The sequence below is a fragment of the Toxorhynchites rutilus genome, chromosome 2 (assembly GCF_029784135.1).
Source record: "Toxorhynchites rutilus septentrionalis strain SRP chromosome 2, ASM2978413v1, whole genome shotgun sequence".
Lineage (NCBI taxonomy): Eukaryota > Metazoa > Arthropoda > Insecta > Diptera > Culicidae > Toxorhynchites > Toxorhynchites rutilus.
Window position 1 is genome coordinate 63,651,189 of NC_073745.1, and position 27,026 is coordinate 63,678,214.

The following is a 27,026-nucleotide window of genomic DNA, read 5'->3' on the forward strand; positions in this document are numbered from 1 at the left end:
CTGATATGACAATTTACTAGAACATGGATGTAGTTAGGATGACCAGGATCTGTTTCGAATGTTTTAATTCGGTTATTGGGGAAAAGGAAATGTCGTATTTCTGATCGAAATTTGACGCTTTTATTTAGAAGGCAACTTCGTTATACAACCAACCCCTCCCCCTTCCCCCCTTATAAACCCCTTACCCCTCCTCATTTGCAAAAAACTCAGACAGCCATTTTTCGCAAACTTCTTTTGAGGCCAACTTAGTATCACCAAGAGCGTTTTGCATGGGCCGGAAGAGATAATAATCACTAGGAGCCAGATCCGAACTATACGGTGGGTGCAATAGGACATCCCATCCGAGCTCCCGTAGCTTCTGGCGGGTCATCAAAGATGTGTGAGGCCGAGCGTTGTCCTGGTGGAAAACAAAACCATTCCTATTGACCATTTCTGGCCGCTTCTGGTCAATCGCCTTCTTCAAACGGTCAAACTGCTCACAGTAGAGAACCGAGTTGAGGGTCCGGCCATAGTCGAGCAGCATAGTGGATGATTTCTTCCAATCCCACCAAACACACAGCAAAACCTTCCTGGCCGTCAATCCGGGCTTGGCGATGGTTTGGGCCGGCTCACCGTGCTTCGACCACGATTTTTTTCGCTTTAGGATGTCGTACGTGATCCACTTTTCATCACCAGTCACCATCTTCTTCAAAAATGGGTCGAGTTCGTACCGTTTCAGCAGTGCATCGCAGGCGTTAATTCGGTCTAAAAGATTTTTTTGCGTCAACTCCTGTAGCACCCATACATCCAGCTTTTTTTGGAATCCAATCTTCTGCAAATGGTTCCAAACGGTTTTATGGTTCATACACAGGTCCTGGCCAATCGAGGGAGTGCTCACATGCCGGTCTACTTGGATGATTTCAACTATTTACACAATTTCTTTATTTTTTTATATCGAAAATTCCAATTGTTTTGGTATTATGAAAATCTGATATTTTTTTTATTTTGAGATGCAGTACCGTTCTAAATTTTTAAATATTTAAATTTGTTTCTACACCTTCATTAGATGTGTATTTTTGCAGAATTAAAACAAATATTTTTAATGTTTCGTAAATTTGATTTCGATAAATTCACGTTTGAGTAAATTTGATAAATTCTCGTTTGAGCAAATGCTGTACCAGTATGGGCGGGTATCACATTTTTTGTTACTTTTAAGCTCATTTAAAGATTGATTTGAAATTCAATGAGATTTGCTATATATTTATGTTGGGTGTACGATCTGTTCATATCAGATTCAATGATTGTTAAACTCATTATAAGATACGTCATAAATTCATTATGAATGATCGCGACCTCTGGAAAGCCTTACTATTGTGAATTAGAAGGAATGGGACAACTTGACTGTGATTTTTGTGACATTTTTTGATATATCCAATCTGATCGTTCGATCGTAAATTCTACGAGGAGTTGTTGAAACTGGGAAGACCAGTAGGATGCTTGCGTATTTTTTGTATTAAAAATGTATATTATTGATGTTATTTCATGATTAACGTTTCAAACTGTACTTGTTGATCACACAGTGAAATGTTTTATTTTAATGGACTGATTATTATTTTTTGATTAAAAAACACTTTTTTAAGCTGATTGATTTTTGGCCGAACTTTTTTGTTTAATTAATACATACCGAAATATTGATCGGTTCCAAACAAATTAACTCAGTCATAGCATCTGATTTTTGACTTAGATCTGCGTCTTTTAGGAAGGGTGCCAAATCAGAAAACAGGTTACGTTTTTATGAAATAAAATTAGCGTTAATAACTATTTTCATTGTGAACCAATTCTGATGACTTGCATACCAATCGAATCGAAAACTCTCCCGGGCTATACATTATAAGTCCCTTACCCGTAAACCGTTTGAATTAATGAAAACTGAAAGCATTACCATTTTTTCCATACATTTTAGCTTCCCATACCGTCAAAAACGAGCATCTAGTACATTCGTTTCTGCCCAACTTATTTGGTACAGATAAGCTAGCCGCGATTTGCAATCACACCACTCCTCGTTTGGTGGTCATCGAAGCAACATCGTTGCCGGCGAGCGTCGAACGAGAATGAATTGTTTTTTTCTCTGGACATACGAAGAAGGAGTATGGAGTAGAGTTCTTCCAACAAAGGCTTTTCTCAGGGCTAGAGGTGAATTCTTAAAATCAAATATGAAATGGAATGAAAATCACAGTTTGTCAGAACCGAAGTCAGTTTTGAATTGTTCATATTTTAAACGAAAACTCTTTCTACTATAGTAGTAAAAACAACTGAAAAACTATTTTTTTTTCAAAAATTTCCGTGCATTCTAAAATAATATCCGAAGTTATGAACAAGCGGATTGAATAATATAGTTCCGTAGTTCTACGTCGAAAATGCGGTCCACAACCCCTTTCAATTTTTAAACGGTTTTATTTAGCTTGCCCTGTAATTTGTATGATTGTAACATGTTTATCAGTAGCGCTTTACCACATTAATAGAAAATTGAACCCCTTTCTGTTGACCGATTGATCTGAAATTTGGAACACACATTTATCTCTGCAGTCATTATAAAACTGCGCATTTCATGATTTTCAAAATCCAAGATGGCGGCTGCTACAAAATAACGGATTACATATTTTCTCAAAACCCAATCAATACGGGTTTTTCCCAAACCCCATCAATATGGGTATCAAATGAAAGGGCTTGACTAGTAGAACACAGATATTCATGAGGCCTCCACCACAAAATGGCGGATTATAGATTTTCTCAAAACCCCATCAATATGGGTATCAAATGAAAGGGATTGACTAGTAGAACACATTTATTTATGAAAAATGCAAATCCAAAATGGCCCCCACCACAAAATGGCGGATTATAGATTTTCTCAAAACCCCATCAATATGGATATCAAATGAAAGGGATTGACAAGTAGAACACAGTTAAACATCAGAATGGCAAATCCAAAATGGCCGCCACAACAAAATGGTGATATTTTTTTTTTGCCAAAACCCAATCAATATGGGTATCAAATGAAAAGGATTGACTAGTAGAACACAGTTATACATGAGAAATGCAAATCCAAAATGGCCGCCACAACAAAATGACGACTTATATTTTTTTCCCAAACCCAATCAATATGGGTATCAAATAAAAGAGTGTGTTTGTAATGTTGTCCCACATTAATAAACATTAGAAATTCAATTTGGCCGCCGCTAAAAAATGGCTGAATGGCTTGACTAAGAGAACACACTACATTATGAACAACATAAATTCAAAAATGTGTATGTATTTTTGTGTTATCTCCTCAATATCGGTATCGAATGAAATTATTTGACTAATATAATACAGTGCATCATCAAACTATTCCGAAATAAATAGGTAAGAAATAAAAATAAAAAAAAAAGTTGAATGGTTTTATTGTAATTATACAGATAATGTACTAAAAACTAGAAAATAAAAAAAAACTTTTTAAGTTAAACGGTTTAATGTACTAAAAGCTAGAACATAATTAGGCAAGTTGCAGTTAATAGTCATCACATCCCTTCTTTCATTAATCTAGGGCAATGATGAGACTAAAATAAAATCGTGGGGCACATTGGATTTCCATTATCCGCATTTTATGGTTTCATCATATGCCCAACGATTTTATTTTAGTCTCATCATTGCCCTAGATTAATGAAGGAAGGGATGTGGTAACTACTTACTGCAACTTGCCTAATTATGTTCTAGCTTTTGGTACATTAAACCGTTTAACTTAAAAAGTTTTTTTTTACTTTTATTTGGCTCAACGTGGACAAGGTACTCCTTGGCATTCGAAAATCTGCCACAGAATGCGTCTATTTTTTCAGTCGTAATATTATAACATATTGTTGAAACGTGATTACAAGACTTCGAGTAAAAAAGAGAACGAAAATTAAAAATTGCATCAATTTTTCTCCAAATGGAAAAAACGCCTTTTTCACATTCACTTTAAAATTATATGGCAAATTATATGCAAATTATATGGAAATCAGATGTTCTAAAAATTGTTTTCGCAAATATGTGAATGAGCGAAGAACAATCCCTCTACATTCCCAATCACGAGCAAACACACTGCACAATACCATCTTCTAACGGAAATCAATCCTCATCGAACTCCCATCTCCCAGGAGCAACCTGTTCCCATTCATCGTGGAGTTCGCGATTGAAAATAGCGGCAAACGAATACGGCGAACACCCACAGCGATGCTCTCCAGAAGTATTTGCATATGTTTGATGATTTCTTTCTTCGTTTTGTTGTTTACGCGAAGCTTCATTAACTCGGAAGCATTCGATGGCAAGAGCTCCATTTGTTCCGAAGGAACCGATGAGAATACGGCGGCGGTGATTAAGCTCCAAAGGGAATCCTCCCTATGTTTTATATATTTGTTTTCGTTGAATACAAAATAACCTGGTAGTAAGATGAAGGTGTGGGGGTGGGTCATTTATGGAAGTATTCCATCTTGATTGTTTCGAGACGAATCAATCCGAAGCACATAATAGGGGGAAATAGAATACATAACTCCTTCGAACATTTTCCTCGAGAGATGTGGCTGCTACCAGGGAACCTTATCCTGACGCTGGCTGTTATTATAATCGATCGATCCTTTCACCGTGCCGAGCTTTCGGCTAGCGGGCCACATTCGCGATATACGATACCAACTCTTTTCGATACCGAGCGCAGCATCGTATCGCTTTTCCCACAGCATCACTTCTCTCGAAGCAGGCAGAGGCAGATGCATGAGCGGATAAAAATTAATTTGTTCTCGTTAGAACGGTTCCCCAGAAGCAGTTTTTCACAATCACCATGGATTAGGCAGCGGCGGCCTTGGTAGCGCATTTCGCCTCGAAACGGGCAATGGTAGCACAACTCGCACGATTTTAGAATGGAATGTGGGGCATTATTCGGTACCACCCTATTCCGCCGTTCGTTCGTTCGAATATCCTCGAAATGGAAATGAATGACTTCACGGTGCAATGAAGAATTGGAGCGCGCATATCAGGATTCCGGAACCGAAAGAGGAACCATTTGAATTTTCCTGAGTCCAATAAAAGTCGAAATATAAATTAACAATCTTGCACAGGCACAACTCTTCTCCACAACGAACAGATGCCCTTGCGAATGTTGTGTCATAGAGCAGCCATCATAATGCTATCAAAATTTTGATAAGACTATTTTCATGCAGATTGCACAGAGCATTATAATTTTGCAAACAAAGCCGATTCAACATTCGATCATGGAAGTTCGCCCATAACGAATAACGGCTCGATTGGGTAAATATATTCCGGCAGTTGGTTCCGCAGTACGAAATAGAAGGGGAGACCTAAACCACAAAACGAGGACATTTTGCATTTTGAAACAGCTTCTCTTACAAACTCACATAGTTCCGACCTTCGTTCAGTTCGAGCCTTCAGCCTCCAGTGGATGGGTGGAAGCTCAGGTGTACTTCAATCGGTTTCGGTAGATCTCTAAAAGTCCAAACAGCCCCACTGGGAGCCTCTCAGACAGATGTTGCTCTCGAGGTACAGACATACAATCGAATGGCTCCACCATGGATGAATAGTCTTCGGGAAGCCACACACGCCAAACCACTCTCTAATTTGCATATAAACTCGTTGATTGCCGACGCGCGTTTGTCGACGAAATCTCATTTATTTCTATTTACCCAATTTAGTTTTTTCACTTTCTTTGCCTGCCGCTTTTTCGGGTAACCGGCTCGGCCGGCTCGAAGAATCATTATTTTCGGAACATCAAATCAACCACCAACTGCTAACTAACCACACTCAACTTGTTCTCGATTGGCCCCCCTAAATCACCCCGCAACACTTCGGAGTGTCTTTCCGTAGTCTTGTTTCATTTGGGTGCCTCGAAAAAAAACACGATTCGATCACGACACGACGTATCGGTTGTCGATTGATAGCCAACCGACAACCGGGTAAAGATAAATCGCACCCGAGACAAGAGTCATTAACTTTTCACCTCGTTAGGCGCGGAACAGAGATTTGGTTTTGGGGATTCGGGGTGAAATTGCATAACAAGATGATCCGCTGTTTCGGTTTCAGCATGATATAATTCTTCGTTACAAGTTTTCGGCACGAACTATTTTCTAATTAAAGACATTGTGGTAAAATGGTATTAACCATTTTTGCAATTGAGTTTTCCATAATTTACTTTATCGAGAATTCAAGCACCTCCTTAGTTTAACTGTGGGCAGCAGCGTAGTGGCAAACCCGGCAGATATGGTTCGGCAAAGTCATATTCAACTGAGGATAGTCAGGGGACGATGAAGCCATCGGTTTCAATTGAAAATGAGTTTTTGATTCTTCCAGCAGTTCTCCGTCTACATAAATGAAAAGGCATTCGGGCCCTCTCGTCGCTAACTGTTCTAATGGACGCTCCGTGCTCATTTCATTCTTCACCGTCAAATCGACTTTACTGCATATTGAAGTGCCTTCTATTCACGTTTTGCGTGTATCGATGTTTAGGTTCACGATGGGTAAACAATGGAGCCGTCCATTATTGGTGTAACTACTTTTTTGCATCAGAAATCAAGTTTTCGTTTCACTTTATATTAGGGATACCATCTGTCCCGATTTAGCAGGACATGCCGTAATTAGACTAATTAATTTGAGATGCTTTTGGGGCGTCCTGATTTTTTATAACAAATTCAATTTTGTTAGCGAATAATAGTCAGGGCCTAACAATTTCGCTCCGATTGACACATCCTCGCTCACTAATATCGCCTTTCAAGTTGCTGCATACTCATGCAGGCTAAAAATAATGCTATATAAATCTCAATCTCAATAAAAAGTATACCACTTCACCTCTGAACAGCCTTGTTTCGTTTCACGTTCATTTGTTTCATTCTTATTTTGATTAACCAAAGACTCCTGAAGATATATTACTCAATTTTTGAGGGTTGCTAAAAATGTACGATATAAATTTGGGAGTCATTTTTATGTAGAAAACCACGATTTTAGAGCGTCGGCAGAAAATTCTGTTTAAATTCGTTGAAAATTCAACAAGTTGATAAGTTTTTCACTATAAGCGTTCTATATAGGATCTAATGTGTAATACCACGCAGTTTTTCCAATGAAATAAATAGTGTATTTTATTTTTTTTAAATTTTCAATTTTGACGTAGGATTACGTCTTTCGGGAATATATTGGGGTACAAATAGAAAATCGAAAATCGAGCACATCGTGAAAATTGTCCAATTTCAAACGCTTATTGCTCAGTCATTTCATGATGGATTGATGAAATTTTTACATCAATCGATTTCGGCAATTCATAACAATTTTTTATATTGAATAAAATAATGTATGTCATGAAACTAACTATCGAACAACTGAAAAATCGCAACCCCTATCCTAACGGAAATATCCACTTCTAATTGGTCGAAATTGACGACACACGCGGCGGTTTCCTAACAGAGACATCAAAACCAAGCTGCCTGGAGGAAATCGGCATTGCAAATACATGAAAGTAGGGGGAACTTTTGTTCCTACCGAAATGTGTTCACTAACAGAGACATCAAAACCAAGCTGCCTGGGGAAAATCGACATTGCAAATACATGAAAGTAGGGGGAGCTTTTGTTCCCACCGAAATGTGTTCCCTAACAGAGACATCACAAATGAGAATTTTCCGATCGTGGTTTTAAGGTTTTTCCCGCTGATTAAACAAACTTTTCGTGTATTATGCAGTAAAGTTCTGTTCGCCTACCAAAGAGGAAAAATTTGATACAGCGAAACTGTAAGTTTGATAACAAAAAATGAAATTAATTGCATTTCAATTTAAGCATGTTGTGTGGGGTGATATGGACACGTTTTTGGTGGGGTGGGGTCAATCCTGCAGATTTGAGGTTTTTCTTTGGTCTAATTGATTCCGGATGTCGCTGAATTACAAGAAAAGGATGGGCAGACAACGTTGGAAGAATAAGGAGCTTGAAAGAGCAAAGCAGCCCACAAGAACGGATTTTCTTTGACCAAGCATCAAAAGTGTTTGAAAATGCTCGAACAACAGTGAAAAAATCCATGCAGAATTCGAGATGGTCTCAATCCAATTTTTCTGGTCTGGAATCTGGCCAAGACACCTGGTATCGATCCCAGAACACTGTTACTGGCTGTAACATTATTCCAAAATACTTTACATAAACATAAGTATGTGTTTTTCGATAAAACACACATTGGACCAAATTCACCCCACAGACGGTCCAAATCACCCCGCATCAAATTTTAATGCCCAAAAATCATCTCTTTTATTTTATGATATATTTGGTAGTTTAAAGCTTGATATAATGATTAAACATTATTGATTGAGAGAAAACAAGTGTAGCTATACTATACAATGTAACATTTTTTATTTGAACCGAATTGGTTTGGAAACATTAGGCGATTAGTTTAGGTGGTCCGAATTCCCCCCTTTTCCCCTACTTCTACCAATACTCGACATTATAATATCACATAACTTTCAGACACAATTCTCGTGCAAAAATGTTCATCCACTTGCAAATAACATGTTACTCCGTTACATGGAATAAATGTATGATACAGAAAACATGAAAGAAAGAAGATTTTTTATATAGATAGAAAACGATAGAGGAGTGCGTTTTAACACATTAAAATCCATTTCCACTTTCGAACAAAAATCAATTTCGTTTCCAGAGGAAGAAGGGGTGTCATACCATCATAGAAACATTTCTCGTACTCAAAAATCCTCACATCCCAAATTTGGCTACATTTGCTTGATCAGTTCTCGAGTCATGCAGAAATTTGTGTTCCATTTATATGGCAGACCCCCCTAAGAAAGGGGCCCTAAAACCTCGATATGCCTAATTTGATTCCATTTGCTTGAATAATTCTCGAATAATGCAGAAATTTGTGTTTCATTTGTATGGCAGACCCCCCCCCCCTTAGAGAGGGGGGTGGAGAGTCTAACTACCATAGAAACATTTATTGCACCCTTAAACCTCAATATGCCTGATTTGGTTTCATTTGCTTGAATAATTCTCGAGTAATGTAGAAATTTGTGTTTAAATTGTATGGCAGCCCCCCCTTAGAGAGGGGGGAGGGGTCTCAAACTATCATGAAAACCTTCCCCGGCCCCAAAAACCCCTACATACCAATTTTCATGTTGATCGGTTCAGTAGTTTCCGAATCCATAAGAATCAGACAGACAAAAAGACAGAAGGACAGAAGGACAGAAAGACAGAAAGACAGAAAGACAGAAAGACAGAAAGACAGAAAGACAGAAAGACAGAAAGACAGAAAGACAGAAAGACAGAAAGACAGAAAGACAGAAAGACAGAAAGACAGAAAGACAGAAAGACAGAAAGACAGAAAGACAGAAAGACAGAAAGACAGAAAGACAGAAAGACAGAAAGACAGAAAGACAGAAAGACAGAAAGACAGAAAGACAGAAAGACAGAAAGACAGAAAGACAGAAAGACAGAAAGACAGAAAGACAGAAAGACAGAAAGACAGAAAGACAGAAAGACAGAAAGACAGAAAGACAGAAAGAGACAGAAAGACAGAAAGACAGAAAGACAGAAAGACAGAAAGACAGAAAGACAGAAAGACAGAAAGACAGAAAGACAGAAAGACAAAAGGACAAAAAGACAGAAAGACAGAAAGACAGAAAGACAGAAAGTCAGAAAGACAGAAAGACAGAAAGACAGAAAGACAGAAAGACAGAAAGACAGAAAGACAGAAAGACAGAAAGACAGAAAGACAGAAAGACAGAAAGACAGAAAGACAGAAAGACAGAAAGACAGAAATACAGAAAGACAGAAAGACAAAAAGACAGAAAGGCAGAAAGACAGAAAGACAGAAAGACAGAAAGACAGAAAGACAGAAACACAGAAAGACAGAAAGACAGAAAGTTAGAAAGACAAAAAGACACAAAGACAAAAAGACAGAAAGACAGAAAGACAGAGACAGACAGACATCACTCCATATATATATATATATATATATATATATATATATATATATATATATATATATATATATATATATATATATATATATATATATATATATATATATATATATATATATATATATATATAGATTTTCCAATTTACTCCATCATTCTAATTTGGATGAAGACGAACACAACGATATAAAGACAGTTCAAAACTGATCATCCATCATCCTGATCATCATAAGCACCATTCAGCATTTAAGCCGCTCTGCTTACATTTTTGCGTTTGTCTAATAAAAAATACAGCACCAAGTTTTATGTTATAATTGTTTTCTTCCATTATCCATTCTCAAAACATCACATTATCTCAAAACTGAATGGACCCAAACATAGAACGACAAACGATTCTCATTGCGAAATGTCACCTTTTGAATCCACAAATCTTCAATAATGCTGCGAGAAACGAGAGGAGATCTAATGCCACTTGGAGCAATTCCAAATGAAATCGACAAATAACAAAACATGAGTATTTTTAGTTCGAATGAAAGTTTGGGTTGTAGGAAATATGATATTTTTCCACAACAATTGCGAATTTTTTGACTCAAGTGTAACTTTTGAAAAGGGCGTATAGTTTTTATTAAGAGAAGTTTTTGATAATTTATGTCCCAAAAACTATGAGTCGTAGAAAGAGTTATAGAGTATTGATGTTAAAACGTAAAGAAATATACACTGAGAAAAAAAGGTAATTTTTTGTTTTATTTACAAAATAAAACACTAATTTGCAATATCTAAAACATGTTTTTTTTTTATTTTTCATATAAAATAGAAGTCATGTAGAAAATTAAAAAAATTAGTCCAAGATGGTAAAACTATTTTTGACGAACTTTGTGGAGCATCGAATTTTTATGAATTTTCGAAACTTCTTATTTTTGTATGTGAACAATAATTTTTAGCCACAAATTATGAACCCTGATGTGATTTGAAATAAAAAAGCTCTTTATCAATCTTCTTCATTCTTGAGATATTTGAAAAAACATTTCTAACTTATTGTCTTTTTTAATTGTAATATATATAAATATTTATATAAATATGTATTTTTATTTCTTTTAATTATTTTTTTTATATAAAATAGAAGTCATGTAAAAAAATTAAAAAATCCAAGACTATTTTTAACGAACTTTGTGGAACATCGATACGTCCTATTCAAAAGTTACACTTGAGTCAAAAAAACTTATTTGCTGTGGAAAACTCATATTTTCTCCAACTCAGATTTCATCAATACGAAACTATTTAGTGATCACATTGTGAATGTGTTTTATCGCAGATACTCTTTTCTGTTATGGTCAGGGGTACTAATCTAGTGATTACAAGTAATAGCCATGAGCCAAACAACAGTATTTGAAATTTACATTGAAAAATGGGTTCATATTATACCGCACAAAAATGACGAATTTTATACCAACTCGAATGTACATTGGCAGCACCATCTCAGAATGAAGTGAAACCTTGTGGGTTTATAAAAAATTTCTAACTCAAGAACTGTAAGACGTTAAAAACAGAAAGTGGTTTAAACCTGTGGTTTAACCGTAAGGTTGGTTGACGCAGGACTATCGTTGATTTAGTGATCATTTCTTTGAAGTTGAATCAGAATCCGTTCAAAATGAATGAATAAATGAATATTTGGGGGAATTCTAAAACGAGAGCGTTACGTTGGAGGCACAAGGTTTTATGCATCCAATATTGGATACGAAAATATTCTACTAATGGGGAAGAATCTTCTGTTAATTGCACTTGATTAATAACTCACAAAACAAAATGGTTTTGGTCGCATTATTATGTGAATAGAAAACATTAAGAAAAAACTCTTCCGCTTGAATGTAATTTTCAATTCCAAGGGGAACTGGTATATTATTTTTCAGCAACGATGACATCTTTCCGGATTCTTTTCGATGCTCGATAACCACCAAACGAAAAGAGTAGCGCGCGTTTGTGTGTTTGTGGGGCGGCTGCTCCGATGACTCGGGTGGAATTTTCGATTCTGCTACTTTCTTGTTCTTTTAAGTGGCATCACACTCCTCCCGATAGATTACCTTCTGGCCTAAGGGGCACAAAAAATATGCTCCAATCGCTGGTCAAATATAACTGAGTGAATTTCCGAGCGGCGCTCGCTCATATTCCGATTGGTGATTTCAATATTTCAATAGGTTTTGAAAGCAATGTTAAGGCTATTGGAACAAGTTTTGTGATCAAAATAACTAGGAAATTATTTGAATTTTCAATTCTAAAAACATTGCGTGAACAGATCATATAATAATCTACAAATCATTTACCGATTTATCGGAAGAAGGGCATTTCTACAGGAAAAGCGTCTTTCTAACAACAACTTTTCCAATCGCTACAAAAAAAATCGCTTGAAAAATCGCTACAAACGTTTTTGTGTGTAAATTCTCGCGATTGACATACTTTGCAAAGTTTTGTGACATGTTTAGAAACATGTCAATCCCGAGAATTTACACACAAAAATGTTACGAGTAAAACATAAGTTTTTCAGGAGTCTCCATGAAAAATGCCATATATTTTATAAAGAGAGATAAAGTTTGCGCATTTCACAAAAGTTCACAGTTCACACTTCACGGGTCGGACTCGATTATCCGGGTTTCGATTATCCGGAGTATTTTGTTTTTGATTTTCGGAAATTTTGAAATAATTAGTATAATAATTCCATATTGAATAGTCAATATGGGTATCAAATGAAAGGGCTTGACTAGTAGAACACAGTTATATATGGAAAATGCGAATCCAAGATGGCGCCCACTACAAAATAGCGGATTACATATTTTCTCAGAACTCCATCAATATGGGTATCAAATGAAAGGGATTCACTAGTAGAACATAGTTATTTACGAAAAATGCAAATCCACAATGGCGGCTACTACAAAATGGCGGATTATACATTTTCTTAGAACCTCACCAATATGGATATCAAATGAAAGGGATTAACTAGTAAACACAGTTATTTATGAAAAATGCAAATCCAAAATGGCCACCACCACAAAATGGCGCCATATTTTTTTTCAAAGCCCCATCAATATGGGTTTCGAATGAAAGTGCTCGACTGGTAGAACACACTAGATCATAAAAAAATCCAAATCCAAGATGGCCGCAGTTCCCATATAAACAATTACTTTTTAATTATTTCATTCAGCTTTCCCTGTTTGTACGTATGTTTGAGTGTTTGTAGGATTGTCCCACATTAATTGAAATTTTACCCCGTTCCTGATCACTCATTGATTTGAAATTTGAAACATACCTTTAATTCTACTGCCATTATAAAACTGCATATTCCATGATCTTGAAAATGACTTGACTTGGAGAATACACTACATTATGAACAACATAAAATCGAAAAGGTCGCCGCCACAAAATGATCGACTATGTATTTTTTGCAATCCCCTCAACATTGGTATCAAATGAAATGATTTGAGTAATAGAATACAGTAAAATGCTTTTATTAATGCTGATTACTATTAATGTTTGTGTGCACTGATAAAGTTGATATCATGCTTATAAGCAATCAAAATGCTGATAAACTGCTATTTGGAATTAGAGATGCTGAATTGTTGCCATTATGTGTGGGCTACATGTTAAAGTTCGTGGTTACTCGGGTAGTCTTCTAGAGCAAATTGAGCGAACCAAAAATCGTCAATGATTTTTTTAATGAAATTTTTAAAGAAACTCACGTGCTCCAGCGTGAAAAAAAAACGGAAAAAGCTCGAAAAAATATGTAGAATCGTATAAAAAAATGGCAACAATTGCCCATAAGCCTGGCCAGTACTGCATATCAATTTATGGTTTGTAAAATTCAATTTCAACAATAATCGAGCACATGCTTCAACAGATTCTCATCAGTTTCAACAGACAATACTGATAAAGTGTACAGTCTTCAAGCTAACGCTGTGTAAATTCGCTCTCACACTACCGGGCAACCCAGCTATTATTGTTGAAAATTGCAAAGCCACATTAATGAGCGATTTCAGAATGGAAGGAAAAACCAATTTCCGCCTCCCGCACGCTCATAAACGTGCATTTATTGCCTTCAATAAAGTATAAAACCGACTCAATAAAGATAGAAAAAATCTCACCGTCAGCTTCTCTCGAAGGCCTCTGGTCCCCATTTATTTCCCATGCCACCATCCGGACCCGGATCCGGTCAATCCTACGACGGAACCATAAAAAGTATTATTTTTGGTCAATTGCCGCATCGATCACCTCGTCGAAGCCCAAGGTTCTACAATGTTGATCCAATGGATTTTGGTTTGAGTTTGAGAGTTGTGTGATAGATATAGATATATCGCAATATAAGAGACCCGGGAGATTTCCAATCATTTCGGCACATTAAAATCAGTGAATTGGCCATTTGAGATTCCATCAATTTCGTTCCAACGGACGGCGGGGGAAGGATACAGACGCAGATTTTGCTGAATTATCCCGCTCACGGAGCGCGACAAAGATTGCAGTTTTATGACACATTCCTTGAATTGCTTTTTTTTCTTTCCAATTTTGTCTTTCTTCCTGCACACTCACCGCGTCCATATATAACTTTTGGGAATCCAATCCGGACACGTTCCGATGTCCGGCCGAAGTGTGCATGACCAAAAGAAGAAGAAAAAAAGATAGAACCGGACAAAATACCCCAATTGATCGACACGCACGGCAAAAGGATTGCGTGTGTTCCGGGAAGATTTTTTTTGCACCAAACATTTTCCGAAAGTTTCACGTGCTTGATATCCTGATCTCGAAGTTAGTCGCTCGGAAAAAAATATAAGCTCGTTAGAAGGGTGTTCTTCGTGGTGTGATGATTCTAATTTAAAGTTTCATTCACCAGACCCGAATACCAGACTCTCTCTCGGGAAGGCAAGCAATTAGATCAACTATGTAGCGGAAACTACGAAAAAAGTTATATTCTGAGTTATGAAGAATACGTTGCATCCCTTCAAACTTGAGCTTAGAATTTATTTTTGTGAATAAGATTCTGACCAGATTGTTGGTTAATCGAATAATCCAATCAGTAACACTTTTTACTGAATCCCATCGCTGGTCCCTTCTGTGATATTTATCTCAGAGATTTTTCTATCATCGCAATACCCTCTTTCAAGGACTATCAGAGGCTGATGACAGGAAGCGTTATTTGCATAATCGCTCCGGCTTTCCTCGCTCCTCGAGCGATAACAAACCACACTTCAACCTTCCCAGCGGGAAAACCAAATCCGTTTGGGGACCCGTCTATTTTTGGTGGGTGCACTTTTGCAGCACTCTCATGCAGTTGGAATCCGGCGCGCATCGAGCGTAAAGTTCTAAATAGTTGAAATTCTCGTCGCTCAAAATTTTCGCCTGCATTTCGCGACTTGCTGCTGCTGCTGCTAGTCGACACGCTTTCAATCCGTTCAGACGCGAGCGCATCATCACCATCACCGCCATTGCAATAAGAAATTCGCGAAACACAAAAACACGCTGCAATTCATGAAGATTGAGCGCGCGGCAGCTCAATTTAATCAACAATAACAACGAGGTTATTACTCTGCACTTTGTTATTGCGGACACTTTGGTTGCTTGCTTGTGAAGAAGAGCAATATCATTGGAATGAATTAACAAAGACGTCCCATTTTTTGGCATTATGCGCACTTAAATATATTTAAAAAATAAAAAGGAGCTAAGTAAATAATTGTTATATTTAAACATTCATGCCATGTTTCAGCTTGAAGGTCGTTCGTTGTTTTTCAGGACGGTGTTTTTTTACAATTGAGTGAAATATGAATAAACGTTAAAATACATACCACTAATAATTACTTTAAAGAATAAAAAGTGACCTGAAGTTGACCCATAAACATGTTTCAGTAGCCCAAAAACTACTTTCAGAGCAAACTATTTAAATAAAAAAAAAAATCAATAAATATGGATACCTGCTTGAAAACCTATCTCAGCCATAGATTAATTTGTTGATGCATGTCTTAGACTGACAGTAAAAACTCTACAACTAATGTGGTCATCATGTCAAATCCCATTTTTTTAATTTTGCTACCGTGTGCAGAAGATGTGCAAAACTTTACGTCTCAGGATATGCAAGAAGCAAGCATAGTACAGAGCAAGCACTGACGCGCAAAAGCAAAGCAAAAGGAAAACATACTAAATAAGACGTACCGCGTCGATGCTCATGCCGTGAGAAAGACCACTTTGCAAGTCTTAGCATTGTTTCCGAGTTTAATGAGGTGTCATTCGGAAGATAAAAGATATGCGAATGATGTTTGTTAATTGTTTACCCAAAAACTTCTTTTCAGTGGCTTATAAACTGTATCGACAGCAAACTATTGAAACAACAAAAATCCAGAAATATGGACACCTGTTTTTAGATCCACTTAGTCTCGAATGCTCTCAATGACTGATGCATGTCGTTAGCTGGGAGCAATAATATTACAAATATTTTGCTCCCCCTGACCAATCCCGTTTCCGGTTTGCTACCGTGTTGAACGAACGTGACGGACTAACATGTATCATTCATCTTCAGCTGCCTCTAAAAAGCCGGTTAAACCTTATTACTTCTTTCCAGGGCCACCAACAAGTTCCAAAATGTATTTGAATTTTATGTATTTCCTTCTATAAAAGATAATTCCATTCTTATACTCATCCACTCATCCACATACAAGAATAACTCTCAGCAATCTTTCTATTCCAATCTTTCCCATGTATATTCATTCATTGAGAAAGAAAATCTCAAGGAAATAATTGATAATCCAATGCACAATGGTCCAGGAGATGCATTTAAGTGGAAATTAACATTTAGAGCTCGACAGTTATTCTCTAGACAAAAACTGTCATAGACAAAGTTGTTACATATGATAGAGCGCTCATTCTCATGTTATCAAAAACAGGATGACCAAACTTGTCGATGAAATAAAAAATATAACTTTCTTATTTTTATGAATAGAGGTAAACATAGTTCGACAATATTGTTTTTATTTATTTATAATGATACTACATCCCATTGAGAGATTAGATCTTCTTCACAATTTTTCGCCAATAATCCCGATCCATGGCTGCAGTTCTCCAACTCCCGGCTGCACCGATTCTTGCCAAGTCCTGCTCCACCTGGTCCAACCACCTCGCTCGCTGGGCTCCTCTCCTTCTTGTTCCTACCGGATTCGATGCGAACACCATCTTTGCAGGGCTGCTGTCCGGCAATCTTGCAACATGCCCTGCCCATCGCACTCGTCCAGCCTTGGCGACTTTCTGAATGCTGGGTTCGCCGTAGAGTTGCGCCAGTTCGTGGTTCATTCTCCTTCTCCATACTCCGCTTTCCTGTACACCACCGTATATTGTTCTGAGCACTCGGCGTTCGAAAACTCCAAGCGCTTGTGAGTCCTCTTCAAGCATCGTCCATGCTTCGTGCCCATAGAGAACAACCGGTCGAATTAGGGATTTGTACATGGTACACTTCGTACGGGGTCGGAGTTTGTTGGACCTCAAGGATTTGCGGAGCCCATAGTAGGCTCGACTTCCATTGACAATGCGTCTTCGAATTTCACGGCTGTTGTTGTTGTCAGTTGTTATCAACGAGCCAAGGTAGACAAATTCCTCTACCACCTCGAGCTCGTCGCCGTCGATCACAACACTACTACCAAGAAGAACTCTGTTGCGATCAGTCCCTCCTGCTAGCATGAATTTAGTCTTAGACGCATTGATCCCAAGCCCAATCAGCACTGCTTCGTGTTTCAGTCGGGTATACAAGTCGGCTACCGTCGCATGTGTTCTTCCGATTATGTCCACGTCGTCGGCGAAGCAGATAAACTGACTAGACTTGTTGAAAATCGTGCCCCGCATGTTGAAGCCCGCTCTCCGCATAACACCTTCCAGCGCCACGTTGAAACGCAGACAGGAGATTCCATCGCCTTGTCGAAGTCCCCTGTGAGACTCAAATGATTCCGACAGCTCACCTGAGATCCGCACACTGCACCGCACACCGTTCATCGTTGCCTGAATCAGTCTTGTCAGCTTTCGGGGAAACCCGTGTTCGTCCATGATCCTCCATAGCTGTCGTCGGTCGATTGTATCATATGCGGCCTTGAAGTAGACGAAGATGTGGTGTGTAGGGACCTGATACTCGCGGCACATTTGGAGGATCTGCCGCAGTGTAAAAATCTGATCCGTCGTCGAGCAACCGGACATGAATCCGGCCTGATAACTTCCCACAAATCTACTTACTATTGGCGATAGGCGGCGGAAGAGGATCTGAGACAAAACTTTGTAGGCACCATTCAGGATTGTGATGGCCCTGATCCTGACTATCAACCGGTGCATACACTCTACAAGTTTTCTCGGCCCTCCCTTGAAGAGCTCTGCTACGAGGCCATCCTTACCAGCTGCTTTGTGGCTCTTGAGCTGATTAATGGCCTCCTTAACTTCACCCATCGTCGGGGGTGGTACGTCGTCGTTGTTCATTGCACCGGTGTAGTCCTCCAAGCGCCGTCTAGGTCTCCTGTCTGCGCGCTGTTCAGGTGTTCATCGTAGTGCTGCCTCCACCTTTCGATCACATCGCGTTCGTTCGTCAAGATGCCTCCTTCCTTGTTTCTGCACATTTCGGCCCGCGGCACAAAGCCTTTGTGCGAGGCGTTTAGTTTCTTGAAGAACTTCCGCGATTCTCGAGAACGATAAAGCAGACAATATTGTAGTCACAGTTATTTGAGACATCTTTGTAGAACAACATTTTTTTCTATCTCTTGAAATAATCGATATAGCGTCTTTTTTCTAAGTCACGTTAGGGTCACCATGAAAAATCTGTTTCCTTACTCTAACTTTTATAATTCAAATTCTACATGCAAACTGTCTTCGGAAGATTTTTAGAGCCTACTAATACAAACATTTTGCGATGCAGAACTAAGGGGGAACTATCAGAACTATCTCGAACGGCGTTCCGAAATATAATTTCAGAGCAGTTAAAACTCGTACATATGAAATGAAAGAGATGCAATCGAATACGTCATTTCTGGTCGTCGATTGTATTTTAGTGGAAATGACTCGAACATTTATATAGAAATATGGTTCAGTGCAACGCTTTTAGGTAATCAAATAACATGAAGTAAGAATTTTCATTTTAATTTTACCAATTTAAAGATGCTTTTAGGCCTGCTGATCTGGTAGAGATTTATTTGCTTCCCTAAATCACCATATCACCACCAGACGTCGACACTATACATACGACATCACGGAACTTGATATGTCAAATTCTTAATACGATGTGGTATGGCCTCAATCACGATCTAATATGAGTTAATATTATGAATAACCATAATTGGAGCCGATATATATACATCGAAGACAATTTTTGATGATATATTAGGCTGTCAAAAAAGTCCTGCGGTATTTTTTTTTTAATTTTCATTTGTTCATAAAATTAGTTACAATCATCTGTTTTAAGTCAAATATGCGCCGTTTTGTTCGATGACTTGTTCCCAACGAGATGCCAACTTCATAATATCCCTGTTATAGAAGCTCGCTTCCTTATTGGCAAAAAACTCGGATAGCCAATTTTCACAGGTTGTGGCTAACTTCTGACTACCTAGCTCGTTCGCCACAGGTTAGTCACTTGGTGCAAGGTCCGGACTGTACGGCGGATGCAAAAGAACCTCCCATCCGAGCTCCCGGAGCTTCTGGCGCGTCACCAAAAAAGTGTGTGGTCTGGAGTTGTCCTGATGGAAGACAATGCGGCCTCTGTTTATCAAAGATGGCCTCTTCTTCATGAGTGCTACCTTCAAGCGGTCCAATTGTTGGCAGTACAGGTCCGAATTGAGCGTTTGGCCATAGGGAAGCAGCTCATAATAGATTATTCCTTGACAATCCCACCAAACACACAGCAGAACGTTCCTGGCCGTTAATGAGGGCTTGGCCACCGTCTGAGCCGCTTCAGCGGGCTTCGACCACGACCGTTTGCGCTTCACGCCAGTCACCATCCGCTTCAGAAACGGGTCGATTTTGTTGCGATTCAGCAGCGATTCACATGCGTCGATACGGTCAAAGATTTTTTTTTGCGTCAATATGTGTGGCACCCATACATCGAGCTTCTTTGTGAATCCAAGCTTCTTCAAATGGTTAATAACGGTTTGATGACTTATCCCCAGCTCTTGGCCGATGCTACGGCTGCTACTATGCCGGTCTTTCTCGGCTAATTCAGCGATTTTGTCGCAATTTTCGACGACAGGCCTTCCGGAGTGTGGCGCATCTTCGACGACCTCTACCCCAGAACGAAAACGTTGAAACCATCGTTGTGCGGTGGAAATGGAAACTGTATCGGGTCCATAAACTGCACAAATTTTATTGGCAGCTTCAGATGCATTTTTGCCTTTGTCATAGTAGTACTGTAAAATATGTCGGATTTTCTCTTTATTTTGCTCCATATTTGCGACACTATAACTCACGAACGACTTAACCAAACAAAACACTGTCAAGGACTATATTATAGCGCGCAAAAATACCTTTCCAACAAGCTATAGTATGACTCGATACAATGAATACAACTAGAACTACGCGCTTACAACGACACCTCGCGGAAATACCGCAGGACTTTTTTGACAGCCTAATATGATGCATATAGTTGGAATATACACGCAAAAGTGAAGGCGATATACGTATATGCCATATTTTATACGCATACAACGCCGTATATAAGGATGTACGATGCTTTTTACACTGATATGCGATTTGACTCGACAATGCTATGTAAAATGAATTGAATGTGCGTATATAATATTGCATATCGCGATACTAGGATGATCGTTCTATACGATTTCGGATATACATGATGCATCCTTTGATTGACATTTTATACGATTGTTATTTGATACGAATTTATATGCGATCTAGCATGTGCGAAAGTTATACGATTTAATGTTTGCTGGGATAATACAATTTTCAGGCAGTACTGCATTGATTTAATCAATATGTTCGATTTCGAATGATTTCGTATAGATCGTTTTACGATAGTATTTATCATAAAACCGATGTTTGTTACATCTAATTAATACTTAATCTGTAGGGATCAATAAAATAGTGGTTTTCGCATTTTATATGATTTCAAATGTACACAATGTATCCTTTGATTGATATTGTATATGATTTTGATTCGATCTCACTTAATATACGAAGTTCTAACATGCCAAGTTAAGCGATTTAATGTTTGCTGTTTTGTAAAATGAATTCAATGGATATCCCTACCAGAGATTAGACTTTTTTACTCGATAGCATACGTAAATTTGAATGTGTCGCATCTGAAGGCTGTGGTGAGAAAAGCGCGTATTAAATATTTTTATTGTTCTCATAAGGCAATACGGAGGTAAGAGTTTTGATTAATTTGTAACACGTGTATTTGCACTGGGTAAATGCAGCCAATATTCGGCTTTCGAATCATGGTGCTGCTTGACATATATGTTTAACAATTTCTCATTGTAGACTTAATCAATAACTATCACGGTGAAAAATGACTAGATTGGTTCTTCTTTTTGAATGGCGTTCACGTTTCTGTGGAACTTTTGCCGTCTCAACGTATGCATTAACTAGCGTCATTTAGTAATACTATGTTGAGATTTCTTCAGCCAAATAACACGCCTTGAATGTATTCCGAGGGGCAAGCTCTAGAATACGCGTGACCACAGTGCAAGTCGAAGGAAATTTCTTTGACGAAAAATCCCTCCGACCAGAACGGGAATCGAACCCGAACACCCGGCATGATAATATGAGACGCTAACCACTCGGCCACGGGTGCACCTTGACTAGATTGGTTGCATTTTTTTTTATTATTATAAAATCGTTTATTTTTACAGGCCCAGTTACATAAGTTTAAAGGAGCCAAACTCCTGATTGTATTGTTACAAGTATATATAAACATTTTTCCTTAATTCTAATGTTAATGGTGTAGCAAACCGATTACTAGCGGTCTACTCGAGTTTAGAAGGGTGACATATTTTCTTCAAGAAAAGGAAGGGAGATTGCATTTTTCGAAAAGTTCGTTATATTTACTAATTATTTCTTTCAGTTTAGTTTTTGTTTTGCCCTTCCATATTTTTCAATAATTTTTTTAGTGCATCATTGACGTTCCCCTCGGTGTTTTTTGGCGTTTTAAAAATCAGCCCCGTTAACTAGCAGAATTCGATAACTGGGCTGTGCCTTCCGCCCAGTTAGCGGACAATCGCTGTATTCCATATTTTTGATGATATTTGGAGCGCTTAACAATGGAGCAAAAATGGAGACAAAAGCTTGCGAATTAGTTTGGATGAATATATGACTTATATATGCACTTAATACGATTATTGTCATATGTATATATAAATTATTACAGACATGAAAAAAAGCGAATGACGGAGAGTATTTACGTAAAAAATTTATCCTTACAAATCGCTATTTGTATGCATAGAAACGTTTGTGTTTGTAGAAATAGGAATCAATTAGTTTTCTTTCAGTGCGAGGAGGATATCAATGTTCAAAATGGTAATGCTTGAGAAAATTGCCCAGATGGGATTCGAACTCCGATTGTTTGAACTATCGAGCAGCAGCTATCTCGCCCGACTATCTGGAATATAGTTCTTGAGCAGTTGAGTACTTAAAACCTGTACACATGATACGGAAGAGGTGCAAATGCAAAATACCCTAAGGTCTGCTGCCATCTATCAGTTGGTAGAGATAATTTCCCTCTCTAAATGAAAATCCCCACCAGACGTCGGCACTGTATATGATGTAATACGTCCTCATTCATGATCTAACTAGCTGACCCGGCAAACTTCGTCCCGCCCAAAATTTATTTTTCGTTATCACATCCACGTTGTTTTACTAAGCGCTGTTCATGGGTCCAATCGCAGAATTGTTCATTGATTGATCTTCTAATCTACCCTTTAAAATTACCTTTTACTATGAAATTCTTATTATTCTTTTATCAGATTATTTTCAGACACAATTCTCGTTCAAGATTTTTCAACCACTTGCACATAACATGTTTCTCCGTTACGTTACATGCCAAATTTGCATTTATTTGCTTGATTAATTCTCGAGTAATGCAGAATTTGTGTATTTGTATGGCAGAACCAGCCCACCCCCTCTCCTTCCCCTTTAGAGAGGGGGGAGGAGTAACGAACCATTCATTTATTGCACCCTAAAACCTCCACATGCCAAATCTAATTTCATTTGTTCGATTAATTCTCGAGTAATGCAGAAATTTGTGTTTAATTTGTATGACAGCCCCCCCTCTTAGAAAGGGGGATGGAGTGTCTTACTACCGTAAAAACATTTATTGCACCCTAAAACCTCCACATACCAAATTTGGTTTTATTTGCTTGATTAATTCTTTTAATTTTTCGATTAATTTGCTTGATAAATTGGAACCCGTATATGGTCGTACATGAAGAACGCATTGAGTCAGTCCAGAAACAGTTTCTTCTATTTGCACTTCGTAAACTCAACTGGACTTCATTTCCACTTCCTTCATATGAAGCACGTTGCATGCTCATAAACATCCAAACACTAAAAGAACGCCGTGAATTTGCAATGCTTTCTTTTGTTAATGACCTAATTTCGCAACGAGTACAGTCAGCTGAATTACTAGAAAAACTAAATTTCTATGTACCTGGGCGTCAACTAAGAACGCGAAATTTGTTTCTAACCAAAACATCCAGAACAAATTATGCAAATAACGCCCCTATCAATCGCATGATGCGTATATACAACCAGCACTGCGAAATAATTGACACAACAATGAATAAAAAACAGCTAAAAAGAAACATGTACCGCAAAAATAATATTTAACCTAAGAAAACATTGTAACATTAGTGTATAAGAATAAATAAGTAATGCAGAAATTTGTGTTTCATTTGTATGGCAGCCCCCTCTGAAAGAAGGGTGTGGAGTGTCTCGCTACCGTAAACACATTTATTGCACCCTATAACCTCCACATGCCAATTCGGATTCATTGGCTTGATTAATTCTCGAGAAAATTAGAAATTTTTGTTTCATTTGTATGGCAGCCCCCCCTTAGAGAGAGAGAGGTGTCTCAAACTATCACGAAAACCTTCCCCGGCCCCAAAATCTCCTACATACCAATTTTCATGTCGATCGGTTAAGTAGTTTCCGAGTCCATAAGAATCAGACAGACAGAAATCCATTAACGCAGCGAATTCGTTTTTAAGCCTTCAATGATGTCAAATCGGGTCCCACGAAGTGGTAATTTGAGTTTCGGAAATGAGAAGATATCACGCGGGGTCTGATATCTGGGGAATACGGTGCTTGTTTAATTAGTGCCGTTTTTTTGGTCAAAAATTCGTTCACAATGATCGATCGACGAACTGATATATTATCGTGGTGCAAAATCCAAGTGTTATCCTTTCACAGATCTGGTCATTGGCGACGATTTTTCTCTCTCAAACGTCTCGTAACACTCTGGTAATACTCTTTATCGGCCGTTTCGAATGAGCACAACATCATATTAGAAATTGCTGAGCAAAAAACGTTAACTTGTTCTTAATGAGGCTGTGAACAAACTAAAATGACAAATCGCGCTCAAAATTGACATTAAGCTAACTGACAGTAGTAATAACTTTGAAAAAAAAAAGAAAAACGTTTAGCTGGAAAATTTAAAATTACAAAATCCCGATATATATATTTGACAGAATATAATATGACCCAATAGGTGAACCAAATTTCATTCGCGAATCCACCATTGCAGAAAGAAAACCTTCGTTTAGGGCAATGCTATCACTAAAATGGTGCCAAATTTCGCACATGATCATTACTCTTGAATTATTTACCACATGTTGAACTTTACCGAAATTCACCACTAATTCCCCCACAAATTATTGCACAGTGGCAGCGGCGACATCGGCGGCATTGTTTGAAACTGTAAAACATGTCAGGCAGAACACGAAGCGAACAGCATGTCAATGTCAGTGTGGACGACAATTCCGTCCATCTTTCACACAGCTACTTTCTCTCGCAATGTGTGGTGGCAATGTTTGATGCGGCCGTGAATCACAAAATTTCCCCTCTTCACAAGGTTTTTTTTGGGGGGGGGGGGGGTTGGGCTCACGCCATTCTACGAAAAAGAACGCTCTTACGTGGCCTAACCTCATCTTGTTTTAGACAAGAATAATAGGGTAACAGATAATTGTGAGTATGCGTACTGAAATTCAAGAAAAAGAAAACATAAACAAACAAAAGTCAGAGCAGAAGAGAATAACGGAAGAAATCCGAAAAGTATGCTCAATAACCGTTCACATTGAGCCCTTTTGCCAACCAAGCAGAACGAAATGGAACATAATCCTCTAGTTATTTGACAGAATCGAATTTGACAGTTCATAATCGCGCACTATTGTAAACAGCTTTGCTGTATAATATCGCTAGAAAGAATAACACTAATGAGAATATCGCACGAAAGAAAAATCGCTCATCCCAAAACAACCCTAACCGGTGTGACAAGAAGCGATGGAAGGGAAAGCAACAAAAACACAAGACAGCTGAAGCCATGACAGTGATGGAGAATATGCAACGAAAAGCTACGCTACTACTCAATGAATGGATGCAGGAATTTAGTAATGAACCAGCTTGCAGCAGGGTTCTGACCTAGTTGCATAGATGTCGTGCTTATCGATTGATGAGTGTCAAACAAACAAAAAAACATTGAAGCAAAATAAAGTTTGTTTAACACAATTTTTCACCAACGGTTTCACCACTTATTTATCATTAACAGCACACACACACAGAGCGAGGAGATGACAAACGAAATTTCGTCATTATTATTGCCGCCGCTTTGACACATGAGGGAATTGCCAGCCGGAGTGGAACACTTTTCACTTTCGCACTTTTTCGAAGAACGAAAATAGAAATATTGGTTTTTTTTCGGGAATGTATCTTTATTAATCTCTGTGTGTGGGTGTAGGTGCGTACGTCTCCGTATGTTTCTCTGTGATCCTGTGTTTGCCGGTGTCTTTTTTGTTGCTGTTACTGTCGGTTTTTTCCTCTCTGTTTCGGTTTATTTGTTTCTTCATCTCACTGTTGGAAGCTAATGAATGCCGGGCATGAGTAATGGTCTTATCTATTCACTTATGCACTTTTTTTTTCGTTTGTTTATCAATTTGTTATCCCACAGTTTTCATTGCGCAGTTCGGATGAAAATGAATGCGATAAGAGTGTTTCATATTTTTAATTGGAAAAAATAATACAACAGAATTGGAAAAAAAAGTTGGTATCGATATAATGTCAGTTACTATCACTTTTCCAAAAAAGAGAATAAAATGTATTTCGGAGAAAAAAGTGTGAGTTGAAAACAGGGAAATAGTAGAGGTAAACAAGAGGTAGTTTCTTTTGCTATTTTTTTTCTTGGTAAAAATATACTTTTTAGAGGAAAAAACGTAAATCCTTACCCAATGTGTAGTCCCAACTGGAGTCCGTGTCGTTTTTGTAAACATTGAGTTTTTCTGGCTGTTGGTTGTTGGTTCATGATGATTTATTTTGATTTGGTGGCATGATGACGGATTTTTTGGGATTTTTTTGTTGTTGTCGAGAGAGAGGCGGAAATTAGAGAGAGATATCGTGTTGTAGATGTTTGTTGGCGTGGTGTTGTTAAGTTGTTCAAATTGATGTTAATTTTGGTTGCAGGAGAAAACATAAAAGATATGGAAGAGAAAAAAAAAGATTGAAACGGATGGAGAGAAAAAAATGAGCGAACCAAAAAACAATAAAATAGGTTTTTGTATTGTATCTGTGATGACAATTCGTTTGCTTTTCTAATCGTTTTTTTTCTGTTGGATTACTTCGTTTTTTTGTCTTCCTCTCATCCTCAAGCAACGAGTAACATAAGAGCATCGAACAAAATTCTATCATTTACCATAAAAAAATCTATTAGAAAAACAAATCCAATTTTCAATTGTACAAAAAACGTGAAATTCGTGAAACAGGAAAACTGAACTGTAATAATTGAAGAAAAGTAGAGATAGAGAGCCAACTGACAAAAGTGCGTCACTTTCTCGCTCCGATTCATTCTTCTTTGTTTTG

The 27,026-nt window shown here is 38.0% G+C and overlaps 1 protein-coding gene across 3 annotated transcripts in view; it reads right to left on the bottom strand.

Annotated features, from left to right (window-relative positions):
- LOC129769915 (heterogeneous nuclear ribonucleoprotein L) overlaps positions 1-27,026 on the bottom strand; it is a 638,502-nt gene that overhangs the window by 168,923 nt on the left and 442,553 nt on the right. For all 3 annotated transcript variants that reach the window (XM_055772452.1, XM_055772453.1, XM_055772451.1), the window contains one exon: positions 26,396-26,453. In XM_055772452.1, coding sequence (XP_055628427.1) covers positions 26,396-26,453 — 58 coding nt within the window. The remainder of the gene's footprint in view (positions 1-26,395; positions 26,454-27,026) is intronic.